This window comes from Hyaena hyaena, unplaced genomic scaffold (assembly GCF_003009895.1).
Source record: "Hyaena hyaena isolate Hyena2069 unplaced genomic scaffold, ASM300989v1 scaffold_8, whole genome shotgun sequence".
NCBI lineage: Eukaryota > Metazoa > Chordata > Mammalia > Carnivora > Hyaenidae > Hyaena > Hyaena hyaena.
In genome coordinates this window covers 5334079-5352806 of record NW_024080640.1, presented here as the reverse complement: position 1 = coordinate 5352806, position 18728 = coordinate 5334079, and the positions used below count along the sequence as shown (strand labels likewise).

General features: G+C 46.5%; 1 protein-coding gene across 3 annotated transcripts in view; it reads left to right on the top strand.

Moving 5' to 3' along the window:
* Positions 1 to 17395: 17395 nt before the first annotated feature.
* PLXNA4 (plexin A4) overlaps positions 17396 to 18728 on the top strand; it is a 363413-nt gene continuing 362080 nt past the window's right edge. For all 3 annotated transcript variants that reach the window (XM_039243559.1, XM_039243563.1, XM_039243570.1), the window contains exon 1: positions 17396 to 18580. In XM_039243559.1, coding sequence (XP_039099490.1) covers positions 17396 to 18580 — 1185 coding nt within the window. The remainder of the gene's footprint in view (positions 18581 to 18728) is intronic.

Below are 18728 nucleotides of genomic sequence, written 5' to 3'. Positions count from 1 at the left end.
GGAACAGTGTTCCTAGAGATAGTAATAGGGATTGAGCAATAAAGGATTCCTTAGCCAGGAATCCTGGCTAACAATCCTATAACAGGTGTCTTTATCAAAGGACTTCTTGGGACTTTTATTTTTAATTTATTTTTAATTTTTATTTATTTTTGAGACAGAGAGAGAGAGCCTGGGAGAGGGCTAGAGAGAGAGAGAGAGAGAGAGAGAGAGAGAGAGATTTGAAATCCAGAAAAGCATTTTTGAAGGCGGAATCCTTTTTTTTTTTTAAGTTAAAAACTGTCTTACCCCACATGCTATAGTGTGGGTGAACCTTGAAGACATTGTCCTAAGTGAACTAAGCCAGACACACAAAGGCAAGTACTGTATGACTCCACTTGCATGAGGTCCCTAAAGCAGTCCAATTCATGGAGACAGAAAGCAGAAGGGTGGTTGTCAGGGGCTGGAGGGAGGGAGGCTTGGGGGATCAGTGATTGATGGGGACAGGGTTTCAGTTGGGGAAGATGAAAAAGTTCTGGAGATGGGTGGTGGGGATGGTTGCACAATAAAGTGAATGTAATTAATGCCACTGAACTATCCACTTAAAATGGTTAAAATAGTAAATTTTATGTAATATACATTTTACCACAATTTTTAAAGTTGATATTACAACAAATCTTGTTCTCAGTCTGAGTTCTTTTTTATTTTTTTATTTTTTTTTAAAGTTTATATCCAAGTTAATTAACATATAGTGTAATAGTAATTTCAGGAATAGAATTTAGTGATCTATCACTTACATATAACACCCCATGCTCATCCCAACAAGTGTCCTCCTTAATGCCCCTTACTCATTTAGCCCATCCCTCCACCCAAAACCCCTCCAGCAACCCTTAGTTTATTCTCTGTATTTAAGAGTTTCTTATGGTTTGTCTCCCTCCCTGTTTTTATATTATATTTGCTTCCCTTCCTTTATGTTTATCTGTTTTGTATCTTAAATTCCATATATGAGTGAAATCAGATGATATTTGCCTTTCTCTGACTGATTTATTTCGCTTAGCATAATGTACTCTAGTTCCACCCATGTTGTTGCAAATGCAAGATTTCATTCTTTTTGATCACTGAGTAATATTCCATTGCTTATATATACAACATCTTTATCCATTCACAGTAAGTGGACATTTGGGCTCTTTTCATACTTTGGCTATTGTTGATAGCGCTGCTATAAACATTGGGGTGCATGTGCCCCTTCGAAACAGCACACCTGTATCCTTTGGATAAATACCTAGTAGTGCAATTACTGGGTCATAGGGTAGTTCTATTTTTAAGTTTTTGAGGAACATCCATACTTTTTTCCAGAGTGGCTGCACCAGTTGCATTCCCATCAGCAATGCAAAAGGGTTCCTCTTTCACTGCACCCTCACCAACATCTATTGTTGCTTGAGTTGTTAATTTTAGCCATTCTCACAGGTATGAGGGTATCTCACTGTGGTTTTAATTTTTATTTCCCTGATGATGAGTGATGTTGAGCATTTTTTCCTGTGTCTGTTAGCCATCTGGATGTCTTCTTTAGAAAAGTGTTTGTTCATGTCTTTTGCCCATTTCTTCACTGGATTTTTTGGGGGAGGGGTGTTGAGTTTGCTAAATTCTTTACAGATTTTGGCTACTAACCCTTTATCTGATATGTCGTTTGTAAATATCTTCTCCCATTCCATTGGTTGCTGTTTTGCTGATTGTTTCCTTTGCTCTTCCAGAAGCTTTTTATCTTGATGAGGTCCCAATAGTTCATTTTTGCTTTTGTTTCCCTTGCCTCTGGAGACATGTTGAGAAGTTGCCATGGCCGAAGTCAAAGAGGTCGTTGTCTGTTTTCTTCTCTAGGCTTTCTGTCTTACATTTAGGTCTTTCATCCATTTTGAATTTATTTTTGTGTATGGTGTAAGAAAGTGATCCAGGTTCATTTTTCTTCATGTCCCTGTCCAGTTTTGCCAACACCATTTGCTGAAGAGGCTGTCTTTTTTTCTATTGGACATTCTTTCCTGCTTTGTCAAAAGTTAATTGGCCGTACATTTGTGGGTCCATTTCTGGGTTCTCTGTTCTGTTCCATTGATCTATGTGTCTGTTTTTGTGCCAGTACCATACTGTCTTGATTACAGCTTCGTAATACAGCTTGAAGTTCAGGGTTGTGATGCCTCCCACTTTGGTTTTCTTTTTCAGGATTGGGTCTTTTCTGGTTCCATACAAATTTTAGGATTGTTTGTTCTAGCCCTGTGAAGAATGCCAGTCTGAATTCTTTTGATTCAGACTCTGGCCTTTAGACCTTTTCTGGTTTGCATAATTGAGTGCCCAGGATGCTCTTTATAACTTGAGTGAAGAGAGAGCTCTTTGCTAAGAAGTATGTGACTGATGCCAATTATCCTCTGTCATCTTTACTCTTTTCATATTATTAATTTTCGCTGGAAATTTATAAAGTTGTGCTTCATAAACATTTGTAATTTTCCTTTGGTAAAAGAGAAATTTTGATGTGATAGTTTTTTCACAAAAAATAAGTGTAACATGCTAGCCCCTTAAGTAATATATGTTTTATTTTTTATTCTTTCAGTTGAGATCATTGATATACCATCTGCATCACCAGGGAACTGTCATAGCAGAGGGTCCTGCTGACTAGGGGACTTTCTGTAGGTCTGGGTTCAGGTCTTAGTCTCATTTTATATTTAATTATGAAGAATCAGTTTCTCATTTAGGAAATAAGGATATCATTGGGAGTGTTTAAATAAGGTGCTCTGTGCAGACCACACAACTAGGTTCTCTGTTATCTACTCCTCTCCATGATTCTCTTTTACATCAACCTGGGCAGGACTGGCTCTTCAGATGATCTTGCCCTTGATATCCCAAACAGAACTCTTGATTTCTTTGCTCCCCTGCAAAGTCTTCACATAATAGTAACATGGCACTACTATCCACCCAGTTCAGTTGCTCAAGCCCAAATCAAGGTGGCGTTATGCATTTCCCTCCCTCCCCTCTCACTTCCATACTCACCAGCAATGCTGTTGGAGCAGGTTCTCTGTTTTCATCACTGATACTTGAGCCAAGCCACCATCACACCTCAGTGAACTGCAGGTCTTCTACCCACAAACCGTTCTCCATCTAGCAGCCAGACTGAGTTTGTCAATGATAAACTTGACCTTGCTTAGAACCTTTTCATGTGGAATTTACATTTATTCCCATAGCTTTTTTTGTTGTTGTTTATTTATTTTGAGAGAGAGATTGAACATAAGCAGGAGAGGGAGAGGGAGGGAGGGAGGGAGAGAGAGAGAAAGAGAGAGAGAGAGAATCCCAAGCAGGCTTCACACTGTCAGCACAGAGTCTGACACGGGGCTCAAACTCAAACACCGTGAGATCATGACCTGAGCTGATACCAAGAGTCAGTCGCTTAACTGACAGAGTCACCCAGGTGCCCCTCCCAGAGTTTTAAATGTCCTCTGTCATTTACCCCCTGCCTTCCTCTCTGACCCCATTACCCACACTTCTCTGCTCATCAATGCCTTCCAGACTCTCAGTCTGCCTTTTTCTTGCCAAGTCTGCCTCTCCTCAGAGTTTTAACTTCATTTTTCCTTTGGCCTAGAAGGCCCTTTCCCCAAACCCTTGCATAGCTGGCTCCTCTTTGCTATTTATCTAGCTCCCCTGGAAGCATCCCCTCAGAGAGACTACCACTGGTCACTCCAGTTGGGGACCCCCCGCCACAGCTACTCTGTATCAAATGACTATGCCTTCTATTTTTTAAAGTCTTAACACTGTCTGAAAATAATTATTTTTCTTATTCATTGTCTGTATTCTCCCTATTAAATGTTAGCTCTGATTTCAAAGACTTTTGTCTTACTCATTGTGTATTCTTAGTACCTGGGTTTCTGGAGGGAGCCAAGTAAGTGTTGTTGAACAAATGCATAAATGGACTTGGGTCATCTTCCCTGCTTGGCTCTTTCATATCATCCATTGGCCACCCAGGCCTTGTCCACTTGTACCACTTCCTCTGGGATGAAGGAAAGGGGTCTCTCCTTCACATGCAAGTTATCAAGGCCTATCAAGATGATGACACTCCAAAACAGTTCAGTTGTATATTCTAATAGGCTAGAAGCCCTTCCTTCCCTCCCATTTAACAACCACACATGGGTCACGGGCCTCCTAAACTTACCTGCCCTCCTACTTTTGATATAAAATCTTCAGTGATGACCTCTGATCAGTGACTTTATGGTTTACAAGGAAGTATCAGATCTGTCAGAAGACTTGAGTTGTAGACATAAGAAGAGCATGGCTTTGGGCAAGTTAATGAAATTCTCTGTGTCTCTGTGTCTCTGTCTGGACATTAACAATCATAACTTGGATAGGGATGGATATATATTTTTGGAGTCATGAGTATTTATTGCACACAAAGGAACTTGTAGAAGGCAAGGTTTACACACAAATGAGAAGTGGTGCGGGTGGAATCTCAGGCCATGTAAGAGGAGGAGGTGGATGGAGCTGGCAGGCATTTTCCTCTCTGTGGGGTACTTCATGTTTCCATCCACTGGGCAATGTGCAGAACAGACTCATTGGGTTTTGCAGCAGATTCAACCCTCTTATCACACCTTGGATCCATCTCCTGGCCTCTTGTGCCACACAGCTTCTGAGCAGGTTCTCAAAGGCGGGTGTCAGCAGCTTCCAACATGAATCTTCCACTGCCTGGCCTTACCATGACCCTCCAGCAACATGCCCCATCTGTATTCTTTCACCTGGAGAAGGAGGGCACAACTAATTCATAGGGGCGCTATGGGAGGGAACCAGTGCTGTCAGGGGTGTGGGCAAGAGGGCCTCACGTTGATGTTGGGGCAGAAGTTAACTTGTTGAGGACCATGTCTTGTTGCCACTGTATGGTGATAGACACCTTGAAGAATGACATCTGAGGGTCTTCACCATTCTGTGACTTGCTTGTGAAAGGGTTGTGGGATGGGGGTTAAGATTTCCTGCTCCTTGCCTCATATGTTTCTAGTATAAATACAGAAGTAGAGAGAGGTCTCAGCAGAGTGGGGCAGGTTAGGGAGAAGGAGTTGGGAGATGGGAATGTGTTCATTACTTTAGAATTGTTGCCAGAAAGCACACATGTCTCCTTAGTCATTTGACTCATAGGTGTGTCCCCAGCAGGTAGGAGGAACAGTATGACTTGGTGGCACAAATCCCCACTGTTGGGGACCCAGTAGCATAAAGCACATAGGAGTAAGCAGTAGGTGGGCCAAGAATAAGCCTCTTCATTGGAATAGCATACTATATGAACATTACTTGATCAATACTAAACATTTCAAAAAATCAGTGTTGTCATGGTGATGGAATTATTTCCAAACTTGAAGATATAAAACCTCCTATTCTGCTACCTCCTTGCTTACTTCCAGGTAGCAGTGTCTGGCCCCAGAACTTTGTTGCAATCATTCTGAACACTTTTTTTTTTTTTTTTTTTTTAAAGGAGCGAATATAGCTCTGTTCAGCTTCCGGCTGTAAGGGAGATTTCTGCCAAGATTTGCGGCACGCAGCTGAAATATGTTTTGTATTTTATGAGCTTTGGCTCATCGTGGAATTAAATAGCACTAATTACATGAATATAGACCAGCAAGGGAGGCAACTGTTCACTTCCTGATTTTCCCTGGAATTGAAAAAGAAAGGGAGGAGGTAGAAGGACAATGAGGGGACTGGGGAGAGAACCCTCCCACTAGACATTAGATGACAACAGAAGTACTGTCATTTGGCCCAATATGCCCCCAATAGGCTGCTCCTTTTCACAGCGCTGCTCTTTGGTGGAACTACTGGCTTCCTTATACGAAGACTGTGTGGGCGGGAAGGAGGGGGTGACCCTGATAGGGGCAGCAGTCACAAAGCCTGGGGTCAGGGAGGGGTGCATTTGGGGAGCCAGGTGCTAACTGGGGGAAATACTGAGCCCCAAGGATCTGAGAGCAATGAGCTCCCAGCTGGGACCCCTCAGCGCCCTGTATTTAGCCACCTTTCCAAACCCGTTAACCTTTTTTCAGCTAGAAAAGTCTAGTTAGAGATTTTACACTTGTCTAAGGAAGGGAATTTTCATTCCTTTTTTTCATTTGTTTTCTTACTAGGGAAAGGGAAGGAAATGGGCAAAATCAGTCTATCATGGGTGTAAGTTAAACCCTTGGATTGGGGTGGAGGGGCTTCAGGGCCTAGAGGACCCCAGCTGACTTTTCAGTCAACTGTGTGGGTGGGGTTCCCCAGAGGCCAGAAGTAAAGGCGCCTCCCTGAATGGGCCAGAATCTGAGCTGACAAAGTGTGTCCTGCTCCAGCCTTCTTTATTATGAGAGAGAAAATGGCTCAAGGAGGGTGATTTAGGGCCACTTGACGGATGAGTGCCTTGTGTTCTCAGAGGACAGGCTGTGGAATCCGACCGTGGCAGGCTCTCCCAAGGTGCTCCACAATTCAGATTTAGGCTGCTAGAAAGCCAATTTAAGCAAAGATACAAAGAGCCTCAAGAAAGAAACTTCAGTGCCAGCCTTTTGTTTTCCAGTCAGCACCCCCTTATCCCCAACCCTGCGTGTTGTAATCATCACCATTATGTGGCTCTGTGGCATCCACTGTCTGTGAAACCTTCCCAACACCAGTGACAGCCTGTATCCCAGGAGGCCTAAATGCCTTACTCTCACTTGGAGATTTAGCCCAAGAAGAAACGTGTTGATTTCTCTTGCCTTATCACCCTATTTCCAGAAACACCATTTTACAGATGGAAAAACTAAGGCATTAAGAAAGAAAGGCAGGCACTGAGTAGGACTGTGACCAGTTGGGATGACCATTCCTGACTGCTATAGCATCCTTGTCACAGTGATTCAGAGAAAGGAGACTTTTATGGGTGACTTTGGCTGACACATTACCGTTACCCACTGTAGGCTAAGGAGATCCCGCTTCTTCTCCTGACTGTGAGAGGAGAGGAGGGTCTGGAGAGGAGGAGCTCATTGGGGTGAAGCCACGTGCCAAGGTTTTGCTTGCTGCTGCCATGCTGGGAGTCCAGGCAGAGGGGATGGTGGGGCTAAGGGAAATGTACCTGGAAGAGTTGTAGTGAGCCTCCTCTCCAGATGGAAATCAGTCAGCTAAGCATGGCTTCAATCTACTTCTCTCCAGGCCACATGCATGAGACAGGCTGCATGGAGCACTGACTATCCCCAGCCTGTGACAGACCCCAGCCCCATCTCTGTGACCTGAGTATCCACCCAGATCTTGGAGCAGCAAAAGTGATAGCAAATGTTCCCTTTGCTATAGCTTTGGGGTGTCTTGAGCACCTTTGCATGATGTCCCTCCATTTCTACACATCTGGAAGCAATAAGGACCCTCAGAATACTGGGAGCCAGCCCCCTTGATAGGGCATTCCTCATGGGCTGGGCCCAGGGTTGAGATGTGAGAGAGTAATCACATTGATGCCAAGTCCAGCTGGGGCATCTGACCCTGAATTCCTGGCCAGCCTGTTTCTTTAAATGAGACACTGGAAAGTTTATGATTCTGTCCTCCCAGCACAGGCTGCTATTGAGAATGTTGTGTTTTTAAAGCCTCACAGCCAGACTTGGAGTAAAGAGAGTCATTGCTTAGCGACTCCCCCACCCAGAGCACAGTGCTTGGAATATAAAAGGCTGCTGGGATGTAATAATAGAGTTCCATCTTGGGCTGCCTGGGCTCGCTGAAGCTCCCACTCAGCTCTGCTGGGAACGGCAGATTTGGCCAGGGAAAGGTGGTTCTGTCCCTGGGGGGTTCCCTCAAGGCCAAGGACAGGGAGGCATGGGGGAGGGGAAACCATAGATGAGGACCTCAGGGGTCCAGAGACGACCTAATCTCTGAATGGGGGTGGCTCACAGACTCACCCTCCTGCAGAGGTTTCTTCTAGGCTGGTTCCAAAGGCTCTGTCCATGGTAATCACATTTCTCCAGCCCCCTTCAATAAACTGGGAAGTAAGGATTAAAGGAGCCCTGAGCAGCTTGAGCTTGGTGCTGAATTTCCTGGGGACCAGGGCTGGTTGCCTGGAGGCACAGGGACTCTAGGTCTGTGCCTGGCTCCCCCTTCCTCCCTCTTCCCCGTCCCTGATGACCTTCTCCAGCCCTCCCCCAAACCACCAATGTCACATTTCTCCTCGTTCAAAAGAACAAAAGCAGAGCAGAGGGAAAACAGACCAGAGGGATTGACTTCTGGGCTCCCATCCTGCCCTATCTGTTGTTGCATTTTGGTTTTGTGCTGGGTTATGGCCGTGCTGACCTTTCAGAGTCCCCCATGCACATACGACTGCCCAATGACAGTGCTTTGACCTCTTGGAATGATAGTTGCTTTGACGTGATTTTTCCCCCTAGTGGTAGTAATGGATTGCACTGTGACATTTACACCCTCAGGCACTTTTCCTTTTATGAATGTGGCACTCATTTCTGAGATGGTGATGAGGGGGTGTGGAGACCAATGAACACATGGTGCTCGCACATCACAGGCTTCAGGGACAGCCATTGCATGACTAGACCACAGATGTCACATGTAAATGATTCTTAAGAAAAATAAAATAACAATTTATGGCTCCCACTTATAGAAACCAAGAGTTCTGTAAGTGAGAAAAGCAGACAGGAAAAAATACTTACTGAGGATGTTCTTCTGAGCACGTAGATGACAAACTAGAGTAGGAATCTAACAAAGGCATTTGTCCATTGTGCTAATTTGGATCAATGGATGTCTAATGTTTCTTGGACTAAATAGAAAGGAGACCTGTGCTGTGTCCCCAGCCCCCTCCCTGCCCTCAGCTGCACACACATAATGCCTCCCTAGTTTCCAAACTTTGGAAGGGTCACTGAAGAACATGAATATTTTTCTGCCTTATAGACATTGGCATGGTCATCTTGTACCTGTCTAGGCACAGCTATTTGCAATCTGGCTTTGGGAACAAAGAGGGGGCTGCTGGCACTTAAAGGGTTGCCCTACCCCGCCCCCCCTGGGCAGCCTCATATGCTACAAGGATCAGAGCCCCCACAGCACCTGGGCTGGGGTTTGAATCTTGGCTCTGATATGCTGGCTGTTTCTCTGCCTGTGTTAGTTAGGGTTGTGCCTACTGCTGTCACACTGAAACCAACCATTTCAGAGTCTTGTTCTAATAATGGTTTATTTCTTGCCTTGGTGGATGAGTCCTTCCACCTCTAGGCTCTATCATCCTATAGAACCTCAGAATCCTCTTTATCCAATTGGTGAAAGGCTCTGCAGGGAAGGCATATCTATTTCTTAACTGCTTTGGTGTGGAGGTGGCCCTGTGACACTTCTTCACTATTCACAGGGTCACACCTGGGTACTGTGTGAAAATGTACAGGCTGGAAAGGCGGCTGGTGGCCACCTCTTAGCAACAACTTCACACAGTCAGCCTCATTCATGGATGGGGAGGCACACACTTTTGGTGGATTATTAGTTTCCTGTCCTCCAGCCTTGTCTCAACAAGAGATGAATTACATACAGTGGGGGCACTGTAGAGGAGACTAAGGGAAATGAGTTTCCTGGTTCCTAGTAGAGGCTAGGCAATGGTGCTCTGATGAACTTACAGTGACTGGAGATGACCTCAAAGGGGTATAGCTAGAGTATCCTATAGTATAGCTAGAGGGTCCTATAGGAGACTATAGGAGACCTTCAGCCACCAGAGGGCAGGGGTACTGTCTTTTGCTTGGAGTGTCTGTACCCCTTGCAGCCAGCTCAGAACTCCTCGAGTAGTACATGCTCCACCAACATTCATTGGCTGAATGAAAGAATGTGTGCTGATTCTAGCAACTATGTCTCCTGCCTCATCTAAGTTTTCCTCAATGCAAGTTTGTCTTAAGGCTCAGCTCCTTCTCCTCAATAGGGTCTGTGATGATTTTCTTGGCTGAAAGTGATGATTCTTAAAATCTAATTTGTGGACACAGGGCAACTTGTTATGATATTCCAGCTGGTGGACTGGCAGTTCTCATTGTGTATCATGTATGAAGGATGTAATTTCCCTGATGCATTTGAAGTCATGCTTTAAACAGACAAGACTGAGTATTGTAAGTATTTATAAGCCCTGGATTAGAGCAAGGGAAACCCAGCAGTTTGCATTTGGTCCCTGAGCTAAGTGGCCCAGCACCAAGATTTGCTTGAACTTCAGCTGTAGGTGAATCCAGCTACCATTTCATCCATGCTGCTGTGGAGTAGTCATTCATTCATTCATTCAGCACTCATTTATTCATACATTTATTTATCCATTCATTCATGTGTTCTCAAACATGTATTACATACCTATTATGTATCAGGCTCTGTTCTTGGAACTGGAAAGAATAGTGCTGAAAAATACATAATTTCTGACTTCTAAGAGCTCTTATTTTTGGAGAGTGGACAGCATCTGTGGGCAAATACAACATAGTTCATAAAGCATAAGACTCTGGTGGGCATTGATTCCTGTATTAACATATCACAGGGGCATCCAACACCAGTGCCAGAGTCAGAGATGACTTCTTTGAAGATGGGATCCTAGGTGAAGGGGGGTTGAGGGATGGGGATCTGGGGATTATAAACCACCTATGCAGAAGACAGAGGCATGGACAGGTAGAGAACACCCCCAAGCACCTACCAGCACAACACTCTAAGCAAATGCCCAGCAGAGAGAGGAGCATTGCGTTTGAATTTGAAAGTCAGCACACACATACAAGACACAAACCTTCGCACACCCAAATCTTACCTGAGATAAAGCCTGCTATTTGCAAAATTCTAGATTATCTTTGTGGCCAGTGGGACATGGAGATGTTTTTGGCATGCTTTCTTTTTCCTGTGGAAGAATAGTCTGTTAGAGAGGATGTGGTAAGAGACACTTTTGTCTTTTGGCTAGAAGGTTGGATTTTTCTGTGTATGGGCTAGGATTCTTTCATTAACAAATTCCAGAACCCACACTGGCTTGTGCAAAAGGGAAATTTTGGCTCAGGCAACTGGAAAGTGTAAGCATAGAGCTGGCTTCAGCCCCCTTGATCTAGACATCTGTGTGAGGTCACCAGGACCCGGGATCCAGCAGTTTCCAGTTGCTCAGTGCTGCTCTTCTCCATGCTTTGGCTTCATTCTCTTCAGGCTCCTCTTCCCTTCTTCCATCCCCATGGTTATAAGATGATGCCTGCATTTCCCAGGCTCACACCTCTCCAGGTCACATCCAATGGAAGACCTAGAACTTTTCCCTCAGCCTGTTGTCTCTCAGAGATTCTGATCTTACTAAGTAGCCCTCCCTAAACCAATCACTGAGACACCCTGCCCTGCCTGCCCCCTGCCGGCAGCTCTGTGGTGATTGGTTTGGGCCCAAGTCATGTGTTCCCCCTTGAACCAGGGGTGGTGGCCACTCCCCCAGAAGCTTTTGGGCTGAGAGAGGGTGAAGAGGTGGGTCCCTAAAGGATAAATGAATAGGAGCAAACTAACAGGTGTCTACTATCCCTAACTGTGTCTTTCAAAAAATTTTTTGATTATGACTGCAATAGTCAGGGTTCTTCAGAGAAACAGAATCTGTGTGTGCGTGTGTGTGTGTGTGTGTGTGTGTGTGTGTGTGTGTAGGGAGAGAGAGATTTTAAGGAATCATACAATTATAGAGTCTCCAAGTCTAAAATCTGCAAGGGTAGGCCTGCAAACTGGAAACACAGAAGAGAGCCACGTAGGCCCACAGACTAGAGACTCAGCAGAAAGCCAAAGGCTGTCTGCTGGCACAATTCCCTTTGCTCAAGGAGGCCAGTCTTCAACTAATTAGAGACCTACTTTATAGGGGGGAGTCTGTTTCACCCCAAGTCCACTGATTTAAATATGAATTTCATCATCGGGGTCGGGGGGCTGGGTGGCTCAGTTGGTTAGGCATCTGACTTCAGCTCAGGTCATTATCTCATGGTTCATGAGTTCAGGTCTTTCTTCGGGCTCTGTGCCAACAGCTGGAGCCTGGAACCTGCTTTGGATTCAGTGTCTCTTTCTCTCTCTGCCCTTCCCCCACTTGCTCTCTGTCTCTCAAAAATAAACAAACATTAAACATTTTTAACTATTAATTTCATCTGAAAACATCCTCACAGAGACATCCAGAAAAATGTTTTCCTGAATATGTGGGCACCAAAGCCCAGCCAAGTTGACCTATAAAATTAACCAGCTCAGTGACTAACAGGAAGAAATACATTCATATCACATTCAAGGCATACATATATATGGCTGAAACAAGAGTCTCACTAAATAGTGGTTATTCTTCTTAAAAGTGACATAGTCTTATTTTTCTCTTCTTTTATTTCATTAAAAAGCTCATGTGACCCACTCAATTGGTTTCTGGATTCATGATATGTTGTAGAGATGGTCTTTTAAAACACCATCCCAGAATATATCTTCAGAATGTTCTATTATCCCATAGCAAAGGTCCCTTTGGGCAACTGAAGAGCTTTCCAAACCCCAGCATGACTTTGTGTTACCTCAGCCTGGACCTGACCTGTATCTGCTCATGCCTCAATTTCCTTATTTGTAAAGGAGGCAGACTAACAAATACCTCTTCTACCTAACAGGGTTGTTGCGAACAATAAAACCAGAACAAGGTAATGTATATGAAAATGTTTTATAAATTCTAAAGTAATTTTGTGAGGTAATTGCTATTTTAAACTAGTCTATAATAACTTTGCTCTCCACTACTCAGGAATCTGAGAGGATAGTGCTATTTCATGAAAATTAGTTTGGCTCTTCAACACTTGCCACATAAAACAAAGACAGCCCCAATTTCTTTAATCAAAATGATGACCAGCTTCTAAAAATGAGCCCCATCTTCCCTGAGATCATTCAGAATTAAAATCTGATTGCAAAGAAGGGAAACGTGCAGTGTGTTTGGGTTTGATCCAGAGCCTTTCTGTTCTCTACCCTTCCACTCCCTGCCCACTCTGCTGGTTCAGTGAGGTCTTTGGGGTGATCTTGGGGTGACTCAGTCACATCACTTGCCTTTAAGAATCACAGTTGGGCCTAATGCAACCTCCAGTACTTTGAAAACCAGCTAATTGATGACCTGAGAGAGAAATGATGTGGGTAGGACCTACCACTGAGGGCAGGGTTTCCTAGGTTGGGTCACCACTTATGAGAACAGATGTCCTGGAATGGAGCCACCCTGGGGACAGAGCAGCCGCAGGCAGCCCTGGGGAGCAGGGGACTGGCAGCTCTGCCCACTTGTGGGTCTGGAGCTTGGGGAGTACCCTGCGGTTGGGTCGTCCCTGCAGTGGTGGTGCCCAGCAGGGTCTCCAGTGAGACAGGCTGGAGCCCACACCCTTGCTTGTTCCTTCTCTCTTCCATTTCTATGTTACTTATTTTCTAATCAGTCCTTTCATGGTATGTAAAATATGAGGCTGGTTATTCCCATCACCTGTTATTGTTTTCTGTGGGTTCCTCTTTCCCCAGGTACAGTAATTTCACTATCCCCAGATGAGGGTGATAAGTGTTTGAGGTGCATAACTGTGTCTCATTTCAGTGTCTAGTAGAAGATGGAGAGAGAGAGAGCCCTGGAACCTTTCTGCTCAGTAAATTCATAATTACAGGCTTCCTTGCCTCCCTTCTTGCACACTGGAGAACTGTTGATTGGCGTGTGGGTCCATGAGTGTGTACAGTAAGGCGGGGTGTGTGGCAGGCACACTTCCCCGGTGCTTGGCAGGCTCCGATACGGCGACTGCTGAAAGATCCCTCCAGAGAGTCAGTGGCTGAGCCCTGACCGGCACCTGCCTGTCTGGAATGAGGATAACCAGCCATGCTGGAATTTTATTGTTGCCAGTAATGTTCTGAGAGCTGTGTTAGCCAGCCGGGCATATGGGCCCCAGACGAAGGCCAGGGAGCAGGTGCTGAGCTGGGTTCAGACAAAGTTGGAAGATAGGCTGCAGGTGGTGGTAAGAGCACTGGACTGGGAGTCCAGACACCTGAGCTCAATGCCATCCCCACCTTCAACTCACTATGTGACCTTCTGCAAATCACCTCACTTCTCTGGATCACAACTTCCTTGTCTTTAAAATCAGGGATCGGAAATCGTTAAACCGGATTATCTCTTTCAGATGAAAAGCTTCTAGATTCTTCTCTGATATTTGGATTTGCACAGGCACTTCAAGATGAGCCATCCCGAGTCCTCATCACTCGAACTGAGATGGTGCCATTAGGTACCATCTTGTTATCATAATCCTAACCCTTTTCATCTCATTTCTGTCTTATCGACAAGAACAACAACTGTCATTTAATAAGTATGTACCATGTGCCAGGCCAAAGGCCTTGTGCCAGGTGCTTTCTGTCATTAACGCTTTTTAGAGGTGAATAGTGGTGTCCGCCTGATGGATGTTATCTGCCAGGTTATGCCCCGTGTGTCCCAGGGGCTAGGCTTCCTCCTACAGAGCAGGCGAGGAGGTGTTCCTGGGTGATGTCCTGGGGTTTTTTAGTCTAGAGACTTACATGGATTAGAAAGGGCTTCCAAGTGCTCTATATTCTGGACTCTGGAATTGTGTGTCTCTAGAAAGAATATGGATTTTGCGAGGATGCAAACCTGGGTTTCAGCCCCAACTCTGCCACGTATTAGCCCTTGTAGACCCTAAGTTTCCTCATCTGAAAAACAGATCGAACAACCCTGAACAAGGCAGACAGCTGTATGGATTGAGTGAGGTAGTCAGGGTGCAAGCATGTGCATGGGGCCTAGGTACCACATATGACCCACACATACTGACATTCTTCCTTGCTTCCAGCCCCTCTCTTTGCCAGTCAGAAAACAGATCTTGAGTTTCCACTGGACATTGGGCATGAGCCTGACACTCTGGACTCACCAGTGAGCTTGGTGGGCCTCCCTGCCCCCACAGAGCCCACAGCCCCTGGCCCCAAAGTCAAGTCCTTCTGCAGAGGCTAAATCAAAGTGCCAGGACCCTTCTCTGGGGGCCTGTGCTCTATTCCTTTAAGTTTCTCTCCTCAGTACCATGAAGTTTTGTCTCCACTTCACAGGGATGCCCTGGGAAGGCTCGGGGGTCCTCTTTCCACCCTGTCTCCTGCCTGACCGTGTTCTCCAGACAGACATTCCCTGGTGAACATGCCATTTGATATGCTCGGGCTTTTGCTACACTGACCCCTCCCCTTTCCTTCTGGCCCACGTGTCCTCCCTTAGTCCATGGCCAGTCCCAGATGCCATCCCACAGCCTTGTCCTTGCTGTCTCACCCCAAGGTAGAAGTCTGCATTCCTCATGGGAGCTGCCATCACATAACCTTTCACTGTCTGAGTAATCAGGTCCTTGTGGCATCTACTCAGACCTGGCAGGAAGTTCTTTGAGGGTCCAATCCAGCCTCTGCTGTCCTTGGATCCTGCGGCATTTTGCAAATTCCTTGCATGCCCTGAGCAAACATGTGCCATGTGGGGGTGTGAAAGAAGGTGCCGCACTCGCAGGACTGTTCTGGGCTGTGGGTGTGCAGAGCATTCTCCTCTCTTTTGTTCACTCGACAAGACATGTGGTTTTCGTTGGGATTTTAGCTGACAACGTCATGTCTTTGCTTTCTTCTTTCTTTTCTTGGTCTTCATATAACCTCACTCTCTGTGGCGTGTTCTCTTGCTCCGTGGTCTACCTCTTCCCACCACTTCATTATTGAGGATTTGGGGGTGAACAAGAGAAATTCCACAAAGCAGAAATGCCCCCCAAGTAGGATGCAGACCTGCTTGGATGCCCTGGCTTCTCTCAAACTGGAAGAAATATGAAGCCGTCCTCTTTAATAGAAATAAATGAGACCATTAGGACCAAGAGCAATTTTGTTCCATGGGGAGGTATTTATTTGTTTATTTATTTATTTACTGGACCATTTCTTAAACCATTTGTTCTCTCCCTTTAATGAAAACCTCTCAGAAGAGGCCCCAAGATGGGAGGCAGCCAAGATCTGTCTCATTAAAATGACACCAGGGCTCAGAGCCGGGCCGTGTACCCAGAGGACTTGGTTGCTGCTGTGGTGCAAAGGGATCCCGGATGTGGTTTTAAAGTTTTGACCTCATGCGCCATCTGGCAGTGGGGAGGTACAAAAGAGAAGCATTCCCTGCATAGGTGTAGACCCAGAGGGCTGTGGCTGTAACCGATGGACCCCAATAAAGCATTGTTTGGACTATTCTGCTGCAGATAAACAGTAGCCTGTGCACACCCCCATCTGTCCCAGGCTGGGGTAAACTGAGATGGATTAGCAGTTAAGAATGAGAACCCACTGGGGGTGCCTGTGTGGCTCAGTCGGTTAAGCATCTAAGTTCAGCTCAGGTCATGATCTCACGGTTTTGTGAGTTTGAGCCCCGTGTCGGGCTCTGTGCTGACAGTGCAGTCTGCTTCAGATTCTCTCTCTCCCTCTCTTTCTGCCTCTCCCCCACTCAGGCTGTCTCTGTCTCTCTCAAAATAAATAAACTAAAAAAAAAACTAAAAATGAGAACCCACTGTAGACTTGCATACCTGGGTTTGAATCCACCTCTACCGCTTATAGCTATGCAACTTGTATAACTTCCCTAAGCTACAATGTGGGGATAAAAATACTACTTACTTCAAAGGGAGTACAAATCAGGGTCCCAGCAGCAGACAGTGCATGCAAATTCAGTTATTTGTGCAAAGGTTAATATGGGAACTCTTCACAAAGGGCTCCCTAAGAGCAGAGCAGTATTTCGGAGTAAGAACGGTGAGTCCTGTTACTTCGTATAGGACCAAGTGGGGGCAGGCAGGAAGTGGTTCACAGCACCTGGAGACAGAGAGGCAGCATGGAGAGGCATGCCTGTGGCCGCTGAGACCTGTGGGTGAGGATGGCAGCCCAGCCCCATCCCCCTGTCCCCTCCCCCTCCTGCCAGCCTTCTGCTGATGCTCCCATCTGGCTGTACCTAACCAGGCCCAAGGGTAGACAGTCCACAGATGTAGGGTTCATACAGGCTAGCCTCTGAGGCACAGAAAAGGGTGGAGAGTGGATCTGGAGGGGACAGGTAGAAGATACTCAACTCTGAAGGGTTTGTAAAATGAAAAAAGACAGTCTTTGGAAGGTGCTTGACAGTGACTGCTACAAAGTCAGGCGCTGGATAGCCAGTGGCTGTGCTTCATTGTCACCATCATCACTATTATCATTATTATTCACATTCTTGTTATTGTTGAAGTTGCTCTCCTGGCCCTGCTGTCGCGCAGCCCTGGCTGACCCACGCATGCATGAGGGCCGAGTCCCATGGCCTCCAGCTTCTCCGGTGCAGTTCTCAGTCTCAGCATGTGCAGAGGGCTTTGAGGGGCTAGCCACACAAGCTGCATACCATTGTTATCCAGTATCATATCCTTCCTTTCCCCCATAGGGAGCCTCCACTCCTGAGTCCTGGCCCTCCGAGGAGGCTGCTGTGCCAAGTGCTACCGTGCTGCAAGGACCCATTTCTGAAATGAAAGCCATGCCTTGGAACTGGACTTGCCTGCTCTCCCATCTCCTGATGGTGGGGATGGGCTCCTCCACTCTGCTCCCCCGGCAGCCACCCCCACTCTCCCAGAAGCGGTCTTTTGTCACGTTCCGTGGGGAGCCAGCTGAGGGTTTCAACCACTTGGTGGTGGATGAGAGGACAGGACACATTTACTTGGGGGCCGTCAACCGGATCTACAAGCTCTCCAGTGACCTGAAGGTCTTGGTGACCCACCAGACAGGACCGGATGAGGACAACCCCAAGTGTTACCCACCCCGCATTGTTCAGACGTGCAATGAGCCCCTGACCACCACCAACAATGTCAACAAGATGCTCCTGATAGACTACAAGGAGAACAGGCTCATTGCCTGTGGGAGCCTGTATCAGGGCATCTGCAAGCTCCTCAGGCTGGAGGACCTCTTCAAGCTGGGGGAGCCTTTTCACAAAAAGGAACACTACCTGTCGGGAGTCAACGAGAGCGGCTCCGTCTTTGGAGTGATCGTCTCGTACAGCAACCTGGATGACAAGCTTTTCATCGCCACAGCAGTGGACGGCAAGCCAGAATACTTCCCTACCATCTCCAGCCGGAAGCTGACCAAGAACTCAGAGGCAGACGGCATGTTCGCTTATGTCTTCCATGATGAGTTTGTGGCCTCGATGATTAAGATCCCTTCAGACACCTTCACTGTCATCCCTGACTTTGATATCTACTATGTCTATGGCTTTAGCAGTGGCAATTTTGTCTACTTTTTGACACTTCAGCCTGAGATGGTGTCTCCGCCAGGCTCCACCACAAAGGAACAAGTCTATACATCTAAGCTTGTAAGGCTGTGCAAGGAGGACACTGCCTTCAACTCCTATGTGGAAGTGCCCATTGGCTGTGAGCGCAGTGGGGTGGAGTATCGCTTGCTGCAGGCCGCATACCTGTCCAAAGCTGGGGCTGTGCTTGCCCGGACCCTTGGAGTCCGTCCGGAGGATGACCTCCTTTTCACTGTCTTCTCCAAGGGCCAGAAACGGAAAATGAAATCCCTGGATGAGTCGGCCCTGTGTATCTTCATCTTGAAGCAGATTAATGATCGCATTAAGGAGCGACTGCAGTCCTGCTACCGGGGTGAGGGCACACTGGACCTGGCCTGGCTCAAAGTGAAGGACATTCCCTGCAGCAGCGCGGTGAGTCAGGGGAAAGCCTGGGGATGGCGTGGCATGGCAGGTGGACACCAGCCTGCGGTTTCCATGGGATCTGAATCACCCATCCCATTTTGCAAATGGGACAAATACATCTCTGGGTCTCACTGGATTCAGATCAGCACCAGCTCAA